Raw genomic sequence first — 18,168 nt, 5'->3', positions numbered from 1 at the left:
TTTCACCATGTTGACCAGGATGGTCTCGATCTCTTGACCTCGTGATCCACCCGCCTCGGCCTCCCAAAGTGCTGGGATTACAGGCTTGAGCCACCGCACCCGGCCCTATTTCCTTTTTTTAAGACTGGATTTCCACCCAGGCTGGAGTGCAGTGGCACAGTCATGGCTCACGGCTCACTGCAGCCTCTGCTTCCTGGGCTCAAGCAGTTCTCCTGCCTCAGCCTCCTGAGTAGCTGGGACTATGGGACTACAGGGGCACGCCACCATGCCTGGCTGATTTTTGTATTTTTTTAGAGATGAGGTTTCGCCATGTTGCCCATGCTGGTCTTGAACTCCTGGCCTCAAGCAATCTGCCTGCTTTGGCCTCCCAAAGTGTGGGGATTACAGGAATTAGCCACTGCTCCTCGGCAATTAAAACAAATTTTTTTAGAGATACAGGTATTGATTGACTTACGACCTATGCAATGTAAGACCATTTGACTTTACGACCACAATCGCTAGCCACAACTGCTCCGCGTCTGGCAGCGCAAACGTTGCCCAGCTGGGCGTACGACAGTGCGGACCAGCTTCCGGCAGCACTACCATCTCCGTGTGCATATAGCCTACTCAACTTACGACCAAATCGTGTTACGACCAGTCTGTCGGAACCAATCGTGGTCGTAAGTCGAGCACTAGCTGTAGTCTCTCTGTCACTTAGGCTGGAGTGCAGTGGTGCAATCATGGCTTAGTGCAGCCTCACCCTCTTGGGCCCAAGCGATCCTCTTGCCTCAGCCTCCTGAGTAGCTAAGACTAGAGGTGGGCATCACCACACTGCACTAATTTTTATTTTTATTTTTTAAATTTTTATTTATTTATTTTTATAAAGACGGGGTTTCACTGTGTTGGTCAGGCTGGTCTTGAACTCCCGACCTCAGGTGATCCGCCTGCCTTGGCCTCCAAAGTGCTTGGATTACAGGCGTGAGCCACCACGCCCAGCTAATTTTTATTTTTTGTAGAAACTGGGGTTGTTACCCAGGCTGGTCTCAAACTCTTGGGCTCAAATGATTCTCCTGCCTTGGCCCCACAAAGTGCTGGGATTACAGGTATGAGCCACCAGACCTGGTTTCTTCTGGCAATTTCTATTCAGGCTCTTGGTGGTTTCTGATTGCCTTTCTTTGAGCTGCTTTATTGTGAAGGGAAAAAGGTGGTAGGGCTAGTGATTGGGAGGTGGGGCAAGGATCAACCCTGGCCGCAGAGGGTGTTGGCAGACACTTTGGGAGGCCTAGGTGGGTGGGTCACTTGAAGTCAGGAGTTCGAGACCAGCCTGGCCAACATGGTGAAACCCTGTCTCTACTAAAACTACAAAAATTAGCAGGGAGTGGTGGTGCGCGCCTGTAATCCCAGCTACTTGGGAGGCTGAGGCAGGTGGATGGCTTGAACCCGGGAGGTGGAGGTTGCAGTGAGCCAAGATTACATCATTGCACTCTAGCCTGGGTGACAGAGAGAGACTATGTCTCAAAAACAAAAAAGTGTCAAGGTCTTTTCAGCCTTGTGGGGCCATAAATCTGTCTCTCTATCCACCGGGAGCCTTCTGTGTGCAAGTCTCCATGCGAGGAATTGGGGAGGTCAAGGTGACACACATGGAAAGCTGGGATCCAGGCCAGACCCTGCCTAGGGGTCAGTGCTAAAGGAGGGGTGATAATCCAGTGTGAGGGACTTGGACATCTTCAGGAGGAAGTGACAATTGATCTGAACCTTGAAGTTTAGGTGAGCTGGGAAGAAAAGGAAGGGCATTTCAGGTAGAGGTGATAGCAGAAGGAGGAGAGCCTGGGGCACCTACCAGGAATGATGGAAGTGGTTTGGCCAGAGTTCAGAGAGCTTGGAACCACACCTGCAGAGGGCAGGTACCTTGGGAATGGGAGGCATTGCAAGGCTTTGGGCAGAGCGTGACTTGATTAGGGTTGTACTTTAAGGGGCTAATGCTGCAGTGGTGTAGAAGATGGATTGAAAGGGAGAGACTGAAGATATAGTAGACGATCATCAGCAATCCAGGACATAGAGCAGCAGAAAGAACGGTTGGTGAAACAAAAGGACCTCCCTTGGTGGACTCCACAGGGATAGTGCCATCAGGACAGGTGTCTAGCCCAATGCCAGGCACATAGTGGGTGCCCAGTGAGTACTTTTTGGGAAAATAAATGCTAATGTACCATCAATGATGAACAACTAGTGACAGCCAGTGACAACCCAGAGTGCCTGAGGTTAGGAGCCTGGGCAGCTTGAGGAGAATGGGGAACCCAGGAAGAGGAACAGTTTGGGTCAGACCTGGTGAAGGGTGGGAGTAGCTTGACTTGGAGGTACAGGGCCCATGTCCTGGCACACGGGCCCAGTATGGGAGCCCAGGGGCTGTCTCTATACTATGAGGCTGGGTTTAAGGTTTCTGTGCTCTGGACCTGCCACCCTGTGTTCTCGGAAAGGTTCTAGCCCTTTCGCCACTACTTCTGCCTTTCTAGAAGTGTTGCCCAAGGACACCTACCGGTACTACTGTCTCATGTTAATAATAATAGCTGATGTTTATTGAGCACTTACTGTGTTCCAAGCGCTTCTCTGTCTCATTTGAACTTATCTTGTATGTTAGGTCTTATCCATCATCTCAGTTTTTCAGTTGAGGAAACTGAAATTCGCACAGCTGTTAAGTTGTGGGGTTAGGATTGAACCCAGTTGGCTGGCTCGAGAGCCCTTGTTCATAGCCTCTCTGTCATTCTCATCCTGGTGAGAGTGAGCCAGCCACTTCCTACAGAGGGAAGGAGGCTTGAGGTGTTCCTGATACTGGAGGAAACCTGCCTTCATCAAGTACTTGGGGGTTGAAGATCAGCTACCATGTAATATTTGAGAGTTGGAAAGGATCTTAGAGATGTCTGGTTCATTTTACAGGCCAGGAACTAAGGCTCAGAGCATTTGCAAGCCAGCTCTGGATGATATGGTTGATGGCAGTTGAATGACCTTCCACCGTGCGACATGCCATCGTGCGTGTTCCTGTGCCTGTGGGAACTGGCTATCTCGGCTGGTGGGTGCCTCACCCTACCCTACCCTGTCTTCTCCCTCTTGACATCACTCTCCTTTCTTCTCCTCCTCCTCCAGATTGACAAGTATCTCTATGCCATGCGGCTCTCCGATGAAACTCTCGTAGATATCATGACTCGCTTCAAGAAGGAGATGAAGAATGGCCTCTCCCGGGATTTTAATCCAACAGCCACAGTCAAAATGTTGCCAACATTTGTAAGGTCTATTCCCGATGGCTCTGGTAAGTTTCTCACCCAGAGGTTGAACTCTGAGGGCTGAATGCTCTGTGAAATCGTCCTTCTAACTTCATTTGTTCATACATTCGCTCATTCATTCACCATTCCATCAGTCACTTCTCCCATTCATCCACTGATCCATTGATCCATCATCCATCCATCCATCCATCCATCCATCCATCCATCCATCCATCCAGTATGTGTCTACTGAGTATCTACCATATGCTAGGCACTGGGGATACCATGGTTGGACAAGGCTGACCTGCTCTCATCCACTTTACTGTCTAGTAGCTTGTGATACTTTAGAAAGTATAGTGCTGATGAGTCTCACAGATGCTGTGTGGGTTGCTCTTATGTCTTCATGTTCTATGAAGAGCTCCAGAACAAATGAAAGGCTCATTTTAGGGAAATCACTCCCATCAGGGTATCGATGCTTCCCTCTCTTCTTACCCCAGATAATAGCAATCCTAGTGGACAGGTGGGTCTCAGACTTAGAGGGGGCAATTCTAGTATCCATTTGGATAGATTTCCTAGATGCAGAATTGAGGCAGCCCCCAAAACAAAGAAATAGAAAGGGGAGGTAGAATTGAAAGAAAAATTTTATCCTTTCGCTCTGCCTCCTGTGGCTCATGCCCTGCAGTAGGGCTTTGGGGTAGGGGTCCCTGAGGATTGTCTGTATCTCCTCCCCAGAGGAGTGGCATCAGCCCCTGCACTTGGCTGAGTGGAGACTGGGAGGGTGCAGTCTGGCCTGCTCAGTGGAAGCTGTTCTCCCTGGTGGACCCACAGTTACTGGTTTGTAGAGGCGAGTGCTGTGCTCACTCCAGTGTGGTGCCTTCACAGGAATCCCCTGTGAGCTGTGTTCTGTGCTCTAGGGTGGGGCTCATCTGCTCTAGGCAGCAGAGGGAGGGAGAGCGGGAGGAAGTCAGGTTTCTCTTTGGGTTGTGAGTGCACACCCAGTGAGTACAGCCTTCACACACCCCTGGGATTTCTTCCCTGCTCTCAAGGCTCTTATTTAAAGGAGTGTTTTGGGGCATCTTGTACGCAGCCTGCAAAATGGATGCAGCTGTTGCAGCGGACAGTCTGGAAAGATGGGCAAGTGGGAGTAGACTGCTTGCGGCAGGAAAGACCTCTGCCCTCTGCCTGCAGTCATCCTGAATGAGATATGGACGTTGATAAAGAGGACATGTACTGTTTACTGTGGCCATGGGTGGGGTCTACTTCATGCTCACATATTAGCATGTATCTCTCTGATGTTTCTTTGGCTGTTTAAAAGCCTACTTCACCTCTGTCCTTTTGTTTAGGTGTTGATTACTTGCACCTACTTTTAGCTTTTTAAGAACTACTAAAGAGATTCTGACCATCAGTGATTAGACTAGACTGTGGTCTGCCCTTGGTGTGTTCTTTTGTCTCTGGCTGGCGAAGAAAGACCCTTATAGTTCACTTTTCCTTTTTCCCAGCCATGGATGTCACCTATAGCCAAGAGCACTGGAACCTTTCCAGGATGAGAGCTCTGGAGCAGGGGCATGGCTCTGACTGCTTTCAGCTGAGATAAGAGGAGGGTGGGGGAGGTGGGTATGGGCAGTGCCCAGGAGAGCACCTGCTTTGGCTTTGCTTGGGAGAGCTCAGACGGATACCTGATCCCTGGCAAGGCACCTAGCCCTGTGTGACTGGCCCAGGGCAGACACAGGGGAGGAGGAGACACTTCGCCTCCTTCCCCCTAGCCCTGCTCTCAAGCCAGCCAGTGTCCCAGGGCCCTATGTCAGCAGGGGTGCTCTCCCTCTCTCGTTCACAAACCATTTCCAGGATTGAGAGTCCCAAAATGTGATCCCAGTGCAGTAGAAATCTAGCAATTTGCCATATTGGCTACTTCTCCAAAAAAGGCTCAGAACTCATACTCATTTGTGAAATTTATTTTTCACCCCCTTTTAGAGATTCATAGAAACGGTACCCCCCATTTCAAATATTTATGGGTGGGTTCAGTTAATGTGCCCCAGAACCCACACTTCCCTTGGAATGGTCCCTACAGCCCTGCAAAGAGATTGCTGTTGATGCTAAGGACTTGGATACCCAGCCCCACCCAGTCCATTCCCTGCCCCTTTGTGTTCTGCACGCTTCCGGCTTCCATCTTCACCTCCCCCTGCCTCCTGGCTCTTTTATCATCCACGAATCTGGAGATCTCCGGAGTAATCAGAATTTGGGTCTCCTTAATAGTAAATCCATAGTGCTGTTCCCTTTTTGTAATGTTAATCACTGCTTCACCTGCAGTAATTAGCGACAGAATTAGTGGTAATCCCAAACCCCAAGAGGGATAAATTGGCGCTCACCACGGTGGAGAAATGCCTGAGTGGTGATGTGATTTCCAAGGCAAAGGAAGAAAACAACCCTTTGCTTTCTCACTGCCCTCTACCCTGGTCGACTAGATGCAGAGTTTTGGAATTCAACTGATTTTTCAGAAGCATTTCTGAAAACATATCTGATACATGCATTTTGATACCTATCAGCTCATTTTTAATTTTTTCCCCCTTTGAACAGTTTTTTATAGGCAGTAAGGTTTTTTGTTTTTGTTATTTCGTAGAGGTAGAGTTTTGCCGTGTTGCCCAGGCTGATCTCGAACTCCTAGACTCAAGTGATCCTGTTACCTCCCAAAGTGCTGGGATTACAGGTGTGAGCCACCATGCCTGGCTGAAGCCTTTTAACCTTGGTGATTTGGTTAAATAGAATTCCCTCTTCTAAGCTACTGTAGGGGGCAAGGGAAAACTTCCCCTTTGCGCTCTGAATGTTTGCTGAAAAATCAACTCACAAAAGGCAGATTAATAGGAGAAAGGTCATGCACATTAATTAACATGCCTGGGGGAGAATCACAGAGTGATGACCCAAGTATCCTAGTGGGGCCCTCTTTTGAAAGGGGAGGCAGGAGACAGGGAATAATAAATGTTTACTGGGGAGAATGAAGGGATCAGGGAATAGAGATTAACCAGTACCGGTTCTCTTTGGAAATTGAATGAGAGACAGACTTTTTTTTTTTTTCTGCAGTTTTTAAAAGGAGGATTTATTTGACAAGTTTCACTTAGCGCAATATACCTTGCTCTCTTGCCCAGGTTAGAGTGCAGCGGAGCAATCTTGGCTCACTGCAACCTCTGCCTCCCCGTTCAAGCAGTTCTCCTGCCTCAGCCTCCTAAGTAGCTGGGATTATAGGCGCCCAGCACCACGCCCAGCTAATTTTTGTATTTTTAGTAGAGATGGGATTTCACCATGTTGGTTCAGCTGGTCTGGAATTCCTGACCTCGTGATCCACCCGCCTCGGACCCCCAACGTGCTAGGATTACAGGCGTGAGCCACTGCGCCCAGCCTAGGGTCCATGGACCTTTAAAAAGGTCCATTCAGGTGTGGTCACATTCTTCAGTCTTCTTTTCTGCAGTAGATAATGAGATAACAGGGAGGGTAAGGGCAGAGTTCTCCTTGGAGGGTCTGTGGGGTCTTTATGTAGATAGGAGAAAAGCGTCTTCCAGAATCCGTTGATCTTTAAGGGCCTTTAGTTCAAAATACTCATCATACCAGGAAGCCATATTTTGGGGTGAAATATTTTGTTTCCCTCACTACCTAGTCTCTTGGGAACTGCTGTCCCTCTGTGTCCAGCCTCCCCCATTCTTGAAATGTCCCTTTTTTTCTCCTTTTCTCATTTATCTCTAAGGATAAATATATGTGCTAGTTAGCGTGTAAGCTTTTGGAGGCCAAATACCATTGGATATTTCTTGGTTTCAGCTTCGTTGTTTCTAGCACAGTCTTTACCCAAAAGAGAAGTTTTCACGCAAAGGAGAAGTAAAAAACATATTTGCTAGAAGCTTGAATGTGCCATTATCTTTTTATCTTTTTTTTCATGCAAAACAGAGCCATTTACAGTATAGTCATGGTTATTTTGGGACCCTAAATATTCATAGTACTACTTTCCAGTCAACAGAAGAAAAATATTTACTTTCTCTTCTAGCAGCATTTGGGCTAAGTTTTCTTTTTTTTTTTTGAGACAGAGTCTCTGTCGCTGGAGTACAGTGGTGCGATCTCGGCTCACGGCAACCTCCGCCTCTCAGGTTCAAGAGATTCTCCTGCCTCAGCCTCCCAAGTAGCTGGGACTACAGGCATGTACCACCACGCCCAGCTAATTTTTACATGTTTAGTAGAGACAGGGTTTTCCCATGTTGGCCAGAATGGTCTCGATCTCTTCACCTCATGATCCACCCGCCTCGGCCTCCCAAAGTACTGGGACTACAGGCGTGAGCCACCGCACCCGGCCTGTCTTAGTTTTCTTATATGGAAAGATTGTTGGGTTATCTCAGATATTCCTCTCCATCTCTGAAACCTCCTGAGTGTCTCGTGTTCCTGTCAGGTTTTTGATGAAAGCGTGGAGTTCCCATCAGGTAGCTGGATTGTAGATGGTCAGGAATGCCTTTGTATCTCATGTACAGAATTAATTCACTGAGGCTGGACATGGTGGCTCACACGTGTACTCCCAGCACTGTGGGAGGCTGAGGTGGGCGGATCACCTGAGGTCAGGAATTCAAGATCGGCTTGGACAATATGGCGAAGCCCCACCTCTACTAAAAATACAAAAATTAGCTGGGCATGGTGACAGGGGCCTGTAATCTTAGCACCTGGGAGGCTGAGGCACGAGAATCACTTTGAACCCAGGAGGCAGAAGTTGCAGTGAGCCGAGATTGTTCCACTGCACTCCAGCTTGGGCGACAGAGACTCCATCTCAAAAAAAAAAAAAGTCAATTCATTGAGCTGGACTCAGGCAGGCATTTCCTGCAGGCAGAGTTTTTGCTTGCCCTATATTCCAGCACAGGCTGGGACTCAAGACACATCTGTCCTGTGTTTGTTTTCCATTATTTACTGGTAATAATGGCTGTCATTAGAAAGTGGAGAATTGCCAGTGGCCCTTTGGATGTTTTGCTTAATGAGCCTTCTCTTGAAGAGCGGTTCTCCCAGCTTCAGTGGAAATGGGAAATGTGAGCAGAGTTCACAAGTAGGAGGTCCCAGTAGCAGGAGGGAAGGTTTGAGACCAAAGATTGAAAGAGGAAGTTGGGAAGAAACCTATTACTGCAGAACTTGTAGCCAAAGAAAAAAGGAAATAAAAATCTAGAACACTGAATCAATTTCTGAGTTTGCCACTCCTGACCTGTGTGACCTTGGAGAAGCCACTTAACTTCTGAGCTTCTATTTCCTCATGTGTAAAATGGCCATGGTAATCCCTGTCCCACCTGCCTCACCAGGCTGTCACCAGGATCAAATGAGAGTCTTCAGAAAACTGCAAACCACCATGAGTTCCAGTGGGTCATCATCATCCTCATCAGTATTGTGATTTAATAACTGGCTTTGTAAGAATTCCTTGGGAAAGTCTTTCCTAACTCGTGGAGCCAGTCCAGGGACCCCACCCAGCAGGCCTAAATGTGTATGCTGAGCCCCTGCAGGAAGCGGAGGTTTTCAGGATTCACTGGCATCTCTGTGATGTTACAGGAGGAGGAGGCAGAGAAAAGGGTCAAACCAAGGCAGGCTGTCTCACACCTACCCCTGAGCTAGCCACACAAGATGTGGGCGAGCATGCAGGCTGCAACTCCAGTCTCTGTAAGGAGGTGACTGGACATGACAGCCCTGAATCAGAGCCAACCGGAGGTAAAACGGACTGATAGGCGGGGTGCAGTGGCTCACACCTGTAATCCCAGCACTTTGGGAGGCTAAGGTGGGTGGATCACAAGGTCAGGAGTTTGAGATCAGCCTGGCCAATATAGTGAAACCCCATCTCTACTAAAAAAAATACAAAACTTAGCTGTGCATGGTGGCACATGCCTGTAGTCCCAGCTACTGGGGAGGCTGAGGCAGAAGAATTGCTTGAACCCGGGAGGCAGAGGTGGTGAGCCAAGATTGCTGCCACTGCACTCCAGCCTGGGCAACAGAGTGAGACTCCGTCTCAAAAAAAACAAAAAACAAAAATACAGAAAGAACTGATAGGTCCCTTTTGTTATGGTGGGCAAGTGGGTATGTGGGGGATTCATCCTCTGACAAAGAATATTGAACTTGGGAGCCTTCTGGTTGTAGCTGAAAGAAATCTAACTCAAATCATTTAAGAAAAAAAGAGAATTCTAGTTTTTTGTAACTGGGAAGTCTGGCTGTGAGTTGACTTCTGTATCCAGGGATTCATCTGTCTCTTACTCGTTCAGTCAGCTTCTTTCCTCTGTGTTGGCTTCTTTTTGTCTCCTCTTATAGGTAGAGACGGCCCCTGCAGCTCTAGGCCGATGCTTCCCCTTATAGCCAGCTATCTCTGCGCAAAGAGCAGGCTTGCTCCCCAAGGGACCAGTGATGGTCTTGGAGAGGGCTGTGATTGGCTGACTGGGGTCATGTGCTCATCCTGATCCAATCACAATGGACAAGATGGGTGACCTGGGACGGCCCTGGATCCCATGCCTGGATCACACATTGGTCCCCCTGGAGCTAGAGCAGGGATTCAGCCCCACTTCTAACCTCATAGGTGAAAAATGGGAGCATAGTTATCCAGCAAATTTATCAGTAATCTTGTTGTCCTTAACAGACATCATTCCTCAGTGTCTTTTGCCCAGCAGAGTATAGGACCAAATGGACCATACATTTGGTGCAGCCGTTTCTCACTGAGCTAGCAGCAGACACTCGCTGCCTGCCTGCCACCTGTAAGGCTCAGTACTCAGGGGAGGGAGGTAAGCCTGCTAAATTGCCTTTGCTTTCAAGTTGCTTATCATCCAGTTGATGAAGGTAAGACATACACATAAAAATAATGAGCATCGTGGCTGGGCACTGTGGCTCATACCTGTAATCGCAGAACTTTGGGAGGCCAAGGCGGGTCAATCACTTGAGGTCAGGAGTTCAAGACAAGCCTGGCCAACATGGTGAAACTTCATCTCTACTAAAAGTACAAAAATTAGCCAGGTATGGTGGCCCGTGCTTGTAATCTCAGCTACTTGGGTGGCTGAGGTGGGAGGATTGCTTGAACCTGGGAGTGGGAGGTTGCAGTGAGCCAAGATCGTACCACTGCACTTCATTCTGGGTGACAGAGTGAGACGCTGTATCAAAAAAAAAAAAAAACAAAAACCACACACACACACTCTCTGAGCACCGCAGTATTTGCCAAGTATAAGGGATAAGGGAAGGGAGGGGTCACCCTGGTCTTGCCACAGGTGTGACCATGAGTGAGCCATTCAGCGAGTTTGGCTGGAGCTTCCTTATCCATAAACTAATAGGTACAACTACTACTTTTAGCAACCACAAAGCACACTGTCAAATGGAACCAGGGTCACTGCTCAGGGGGAAGGATCAGGGGCTGAGAGAGACCCCTTGTGACTACCTTCAGGGGCTGTTTATCCAGGCCCCCCTCAAATCTATGACTCCCATTTACAAGTGTGTGAAGTGTCCAATATTTAGCGTTACTCTGGCATCTCACGCCACCCTTTCTTCTCTGACCCTAATTCCTGGGGACCCTGCTGGCCTGTGCCTGTTAAAGAAAGGAGCCATGAGGCTGGGCGCGATGTCTCAAGCCTCTAATCCCGGCACTTTGGAAGGCCAAGGCTGGAGGATCTCCTGAGCCCAGGAGTTCCGGACCAGCCTGGGCAACATGATGAAACCCTGTCTCTACAAAAAATACCAAAATTAGCCAGGTGTGGTGGCCCATGCCTGTACTCCCAGCTACTTGGGGGACTGAGTTGGGAGGCTTGCTTGAGCCTGGGAGGCAGAGGTTACAGTGAGCTGAGATTGCACCACCTGTGGTCTTAGCTACCTGGGAGGCTGAGGCAGGAGAATTGCTTAAACCTGGGAGGTGGACGTTGCACCACTGTACTCCAGCCTGGGCGACAGAGTGAGAATTCAATTTTTTAACCTAGTGGTAAAGTACTATTGGAGTTAGGATTCCAGTGGACGCCCAAAGAAAATCCTATATTGATTTGTACAGTGCCACCAAGTCAGGGTCAGAATTTCTGCCAAATCTATGAGAATGCTTCCCAGCATTCTCCCTTGTTCTTTCTTTTGGACCATAAATAATTTAAAACCAGTGGCTACATGTGATATATACATGTAATGGAATATAATCGGTTCATATAAAGGAATGAGGTACTGATCCATGCTACAGCATAGATGAGCCTTGAAAACCTTATGCTGGGTGAAAGCCAGACACAAAGGACCTAATATTGTATGATTCCATTTCTATCGAATGTCTGGAATAGGGGCATCTGTAGAGACGGAAAGTACATTAGTGGTTTCTGGGGAATAGGGAGGTTGGGAGGAAATGGTGAATGGTTGTTAATGGATATGGAATTTCTTTTGGGGTGATGAAAATTTTCTAAAATTAGATAGTGGTAATGGTTGCACAACTCTAAATATGCTGAAAACCACGGAATTTTTCACTTTAGGTAAAAATTGTTTGCTATGTTAATTATATCTCAATAAAGCTGTCATTAAAAAAAAAACCAACCAACCAATGTGTGAAATAAGACACTTACATGTTGGTCTCTGCTCCTAGTCTCTAGCATTTATCTTCTAAAATCCTTGTAATTTCCTGAGTGATAGAGGTGCTAGGAGAATCCCAGAGTTCCTAAATTCCTTGTAATTTCCTGGGTGAAAAGACTGTGTCTTTTCATCCTTGGTGGGCCCCTGGATAGCCTCAGGATGGGGGCTGGTTGCCAGGGGAACCAACCATGTGATCAGAGGGTTGCTTTCAGCCCCAGCCCCCATGCCGCCTTCAGGGAGGGAGAGAGCCAGAAAATTGAGCGAATAAACCAATGGTCAGTTATTTAGTCAATCATGACTGTGTGATGGTGCTTCCATAAAAACCTAAAACAGGCCAGGTATGATTGCTTATGCCTGTAATCCCAGAACTTTGGGAGGCCCAGGCAGGTGCATCGCCTGAGCCTAAGAGTTTAAGACTAGCCTGGGCAACATGGTGAAACTCTGTCACTACACAAAATACAAAAAAAAGTTGGCTGGGGGTGGTGGCACATGCCTGTAGTTCCAGCTACTAGGGAGGCTGAGGTGGGAGGATCCCTTGCTCAAACACAACAACAACAGCAACAAAAATAAAAACGTTTGTGCTTCAAAGGATACCATAAAAAAAGGAAAGACAATCCACAGAATGGGAGAAAATATTTGCCAGTCATATATCTGATAAATGATTTATATCTAGAACATAAAAAGAATTTTTTTTTTTTTTTTTGAATCGGAGAGTCATGCACTATTGCTCAGGTTGTAGTGCAGTGGTGTGATCTTGGCTCACTGCAACCTCTGCCTCCTCCTGGGTTCAAGCAATTCTCCTGCCTGAGCCTCCTGAGTAGCTGGGACTACAGGCAAGTGCCACCATGCCCAGCTAATTTTTGTATTTTTAGTAGAGACAGGGTTTCACCATGTTTGCCCAGATGGTCTTGATCTCCTGACGTTGTGATCTGCCTGCCTCATTCTCCCAGTGTTGGGGTTACAGGCATGAGCCACCATGCCTGGCCCATAAAAAGAACTTTTACAACTCAACGCATAAAAGACAAGGCCAGGAGTGGTGGCTCACACCTGTAATCCCAACATTTTGGGAGCCAAGGTGGGTGGATCATGAGGTCAGGAGTTCGAGACCAGCCTGACCAACATGGTAATAACCCATTTCTAGTAAAAATACAAACACTAACCAGGTGTGTTAGTGCACACCTGTAATCCTAGCTACTCAAGAGGCTGAGGCAGGAGAATCGCTTGAATCTGGGAGGCCAAGGTTGCAGTGAGCTGAGATCTTACCACTGAACTCCAGCCTGGGCTACAGAGCAAGACTATCTCAAAAAAAAAAAGACAAATAAGCCAAGTGTTTAAAATGGACAAAGGATCTGAATAGTCATATCTCCAAATGTCCTGTAAGCACATAGAAATGTACTCAACATCATTAGTCATCAGAGAAATGCAAATTGATAAAAAGTCAGACCGTAATAAGTGTTGAAGACACGGAGAATTGGAAACTTCATGCATTACTGGTAGGAATGTAAAATGGTGCAGCTGCTTTGAAGAAGGGTGGTAATTCTTTGAAAAGTTCAACATGGGTAACAATTTGATGGCGATTTTAGTCCTAGGTATATACCCAAGAGAAATGGAAACATGTCCTCACAAAAACTTGGGCACAAATATTCATAGTAGTGCTGTTCGTAATAGCCAAAAGGTGGAAACAAACCAAATGTCTATCAGTAGACAAATGAATAAATAAAATATGTTATATCCATAGAATGTAACAGTCAGCCATTAAAAGGGATAAAGTCTGATATGCGCTATAACATGATGAACGTTAAAAACATTTTGCTAAACATTTGACTGAAATGAGCCAGTCATACAAGGTCATATACTGTGTGATTTCTTTTCTTCTTTGGTTTTTTGAGACAGGATCTCACTCTGTCGCCCAGGCTGGAGTGCAGTGGCGTGATTTCAGCTCACTGCATCCTCAGCGCCCCCAGGGCTCAGGTGATTCTCCTACCTCAGTCTCTGAGTAGCTGGGATTACAGGCGCACACCACCATGCCTGTCTAATCTTTTTTTGTATTTTTGGTAGAGACAGGGCTTTGCCGTCTTGCCCAGGTTGGTCTCAAACTCCTGAGCTCAAGTGATCCACCTACCCCAGCCTCCCAAAGTGTTGGGATTACAGGCGTGAGCCACCTCGCCTAGCCACTGTATGATTTCATTGATGTGAAATGTCCAGAATAGGTAAATCTATAGCAACAGAAAATAGATTAGTGGTTGCTTGGGACTGGAGGAGGATGAGGGGCTTGGGAGGTGATAGTTAAAGGGTACAGGATTTCCTTTTGAAATAAATGAAAATGTTCTAAAATTGGCTGTGGTAATGGTTACATAACTCAGAATACACTAAAAACCGCTGAATTGTGTACTTTAAATGGGTTAATTATATGGTATGTGAATTAAGTTTCAATAATGCTGTTATAGGCCGGGCGCGGTGGCTCAAGCCTGTAATCCCAGCACTTTGGGAGGCTGAGGCGGGTGGATCACGAGGTCAAGAGATCAAGACCATCCTGGTCAACATGGTGAAACCCCGTCTCTACTAAAAATACAAAAAATTAGCTGGGCATGGTGGCGCGTGCCTGTAGTCCCAGCTGCTCAGGAGGCTGAGGCAGGAGAATTGCCTGAACCCAGGAGGCGGAGGTTGCGGTGAGCCGAGATTGCGCCATTGCACTCCAGCCTGGGTAACAAGAGCGAAACTCCGTCTCAAAAAAAAAAAAAAAAATAATAATAATGCTGTTATGTAAGATGTAATAAAAATCTTTTCTTACCTAGGAAAAGGAGATACCCCACTGCCATAGGATTGAGGGTTTGGTGGATCATGTGCTCTGGAAGGCAGAGGTGGCTGTCACCCCTGCTGTGATAGATGCTAGGACATTGGGGATGTCACTGTAGCATCACAAGTGAAACAGATCTTAACTGATTTTTCTGGGAGCATTGTGAGGGTAACTAATAAGATGTAGGGTAGAGAATGTTTGGTTGTGGCTTGTGTTACCTGTAATCCCAGCTACTCAGGAGGCTGAGGCAGAAGAATCACTTGAACCCAGGAGGCAGAGGTTACAGTGAGCCGAGATCATGCCACTGCACTCCAGCCTGGGTAATAAGAGCGAAACTCCGTCTCAAAAAAAAAAAAAGATGAAATTCTGTTGAGGACAAGGTGGCTCATACCTGCCTGTAGACCCAGCTACTTGAGAGGCTAAAGTGGGAGGATCTCTGGGGCCCAGGAGCTTGAGACTGCAGTGAGCTATGATCACACCACTGTACTGTAGCCCAGGTGACAGAGCAAGACTCTTTCTCTATTAATTTAAAAAAAACAAAAAAACAAAAAAAACAAAAAAAACGTAGAATTCTTAAAATATGGATGAACCTTGAAAACATTATGCTAAGAGGAATAAGCCGGTACCAGAAGGACAAATACTATGTGATTCTTCTTGTATGAATTATCCAGAATAGACAAGTTCATAGAGACAGAGTAGAATCGTGGTTACTGGGGACTGAGGGTGAGGGGAAATGGGAGTTATTGCTTAATAGTTCTAGAGTTTGTGTTGGGGTGGTGAAAACATTTTGAAAATACTGGTAATGGTTGCAGAACATTGTGAATGTACTTAATGCTACTAAATAGTACACCTAAAAATGGTTGCAGTGGTGAATTTTATGCTATGCGTATTTTACGACAATAATAAAATACAACCCTGTGGAGTAAGTGGAGCCCTGGAGTAATCGACGTCGGACCTGACATGGAGGGCACTGGGTGGACCTCAGATGTAGGGCCTTGTCTGAGTTGAAATGCTGTGGGATTTTTTTATTTCAGCATATCAGTGCTGTATTTGAAATAGGTTAAGAGACGAGAAACATGGGGTGGGAATTTATACTTAATTCAGTACTTCCATTTCCCTATAGTCAGAAGTAAGAGACTGGGATTGCTTGAAGCTATTTCTGTCTAAGGACTCCTAGTCTAAGGACTAGGATAGGGTTTCTCTTGCCTACTCTGCATATATGGCAGTGGTTGGATGAAATTTGCATGATTGCTGCTTTCTGGCTGATAACAGCACGTGACAGGGGGAAGCAGACAGGGCCTAGGCCCTGCCAGGAAGGCGGGCATGGTATGTGGCTTCCTCTTAACATCTGAATCTGATGTGATACCTGTTGTCTCCCTAAACAGAAAAGGGAGATTTCATTGCCCTGGATCTTGGTGGCTCTTCCTTCCGAATTCTGCGGGTGCAAGTGAATCATGAGAAAAACCAGAATGTTCGCATGGAGTCTGAGGTTTATGACATCCCAGAGAACATCGTGCACGGCAGTGGAAGCCAGGTGGGTCCTTGCTCCCTCTGGGTCACCCCATTGGGCTAGCATCCCCTAGGATTCCTCCAGGAACCAGGCCTCAAAGCACTGGCATTCCAAGCTCCTGGAATAGGGTTGCTGGAAAGAGTCCTTCATAAGTGCATATGTAAAAGGACTCCTGGGCAGAGGATGTGGCAGCCTGTGTGGGGGCTGTGCTTACACAGAGGCCCTCCGTCTGGGTAAACTGATGCAGTGGGAGTGGGCTGCTTGGACTTGCAGAGTCTGGGTTTGAGGAGGAAGACCCTGCAGCTCTGTTGGGTAAATGTTCTCATTCCCTGTGGATCCTGGGGTCAGTTCCCTGGTGCAGGTTTAGCAGAGCCCTAGGTGAAAATGCCTCCCGCACCCCTGGTTTTTTTTTTTTTTTTTTTTTTTTTTTTTGGAGACGGAGGCTCGCACTGTTGCTCAGGCTGGAGTGCAATGGCATGATCTTGGCTCACTGCAACCTCTGCCTCCCGGGTTCTTGTGATTCTTCTGCCTCAGCCTCTGGAGTAGCTGGGATTACAGGCACACACCACCACACTTGGCTAATTTTTTTGTATTTTTAGCAAAGATGGGGTTTTACTATGTTGGCCAGACTGGTCTCAAACTCCTGACCTTGTGATCCACCTACCTTGGTCTCCCAAAGTGCTGGGATTACAGGCGTGAGCCACCGTACCCAGCCAAAAATGCCCCTTTCTTTTGGTCATTGGCCTCACCCACTTACCAGAGGCCCTGGCCTTGTAGGGTGTGGCTGTGGCCTTGTTGGGCAGGAATGAGGGCTCACAGCTATGGGCTATTTGGTGGCTTCTTGTTACCTGATTTAGAACAGCATTGTGCAAGCCCTTGGCACAGAAAGCAGAGGAAGCAGGGTCATCACCGTCCCTTCCTTTCACTCTCCCACTGGGGCTCCCCACACTGCACCCCAGGAACGGCTGCCCTTCCTCCTTGCTCAAAGGGCTGTGGGCATGACTAGGAAGGGCCTATCCACCTGCCTGCTCCTATCTGGGTCAGGTGAGTGGTGGGTCTCTAGCTCACTGAGGACTCTGTGATCAGAGCTCAGGTAGCCTCTACTGCAGGCCTTCATATCATATCTGGGTCCCTAAGCCCGTTGTGGCGCAGGGGTGTACTTCTCTTCTCTCCTATAGACGTTCTGGCTCCTTTAGTCTGGCTCGCCTCCTGAATCGTGGCTGCTGTCCAGCATATGTTCTCAGAGCTGGCCAAATGTTTGCTTTAAGGAGGGTGTGCTCACCGCAATGTTCATGACTAAGATCTCCAGGGAACCTGTTTGTTCTGGCGTGGACTTTGAGATGAGACCCAGGAGCCTTCTCCTCTTGACTCTGCTTTGTTCTTAAGTTCCTGTGGGTAGGACCTGGAGCAAGCCCCAAGCCTTTTCTTTGTCCAAGAGACAAGGGCTAATCCTGGCTAACCTGCTCCCTTGGGGTGTGGGTTCAGAGCCCTTCAGATTATGTCACAGTGAGCGTCACAGGTGACACTGTCACTAGAGCAGGTGAGCCAGTTTATATATGGTAGGCCACCAAAGCTGGGTGCATCTCTACTGGATGGCCCTGCCCGAAGGCTCCCCTGCTACCCCTCCATCACTGGGCTGCAGACACCGGCCCATCCATCTGGTGCCTGCATAAAGGCTGCCAGCTGGTAGGTCTCTTGACCATGCCCAGTTGGCTGCAGCGTTGCTCCTCTTCACAGATGGCTGGCAGCCCAGGGTTTGGCATCCTGCACTTTCTGTTTGGAGCACACACTGGCCTATCACTCTGTTTCGCATGGCCCTTAGGTTGAGCCACCTAAGCCTGGCACAGTCACCACTGAAACTCACCCTGTGCTGCAAACATTCCCTGTGTGTTTTGGCTTGACTTTTTAGGAGCAAGGTTTGTTAGTTAAGGGAGTGCCCTCACCTTCTTACCACTGCCCGCTTTGTCTCTCCCAGCCTCTGTCCTCATCTTCCCCTCTTCTCAGTCCTAGAATCACTTCATTTCCTGCTGTCTTTGTTTCTTCCTCTGCTGCTTTTTTTTTTTTTT

The 18,168-nt window shown here is 47.6% G+C and overlaps 1 protein-coding gene across 1 annotated transcript in view; it reads left to right on the top strand.

The window, feature by feature from the left end:
- Window positions 1-18,168, top strand: part of HK1 (hexokinase 1) — an 84,924-nt gene that overhangs the window by 20,693 nt on the left and 46,063 nt on the right. The window contains exons 2-3 of the mRNA XM_017548921.1: window positions 3,118-3,280; window positions 15,978-16,126. Coding sequence (XP_017404410.1) covers window positions 3,118-3,280; window positions 15,978-16,126 — 312 coding nt within the window. The remainder of the gene's footprint in view (window positions 1-3,117; window positions 3,281-15,977; window positions 16,127-18,168) is intronic.

This window comes from Cebus imitator, unplaced genomic scaffold, assembly GCF_001604975.1.
Source record: "Cebus imitator isolate Cc_AM_T3 unplaced genomic scaffold, Cebus_imitator-1.0 Scaffold215, whole genome shotgun sequence".
Lineage (NCBI taxonomy): Eukaryota > Metazoa > Chordata > Mammalia > Primates > Cebidae > Cebus > Cebus imitator.
This window is presented reverse-complemented; position numbering and strand designations above follow the sequence as displayed.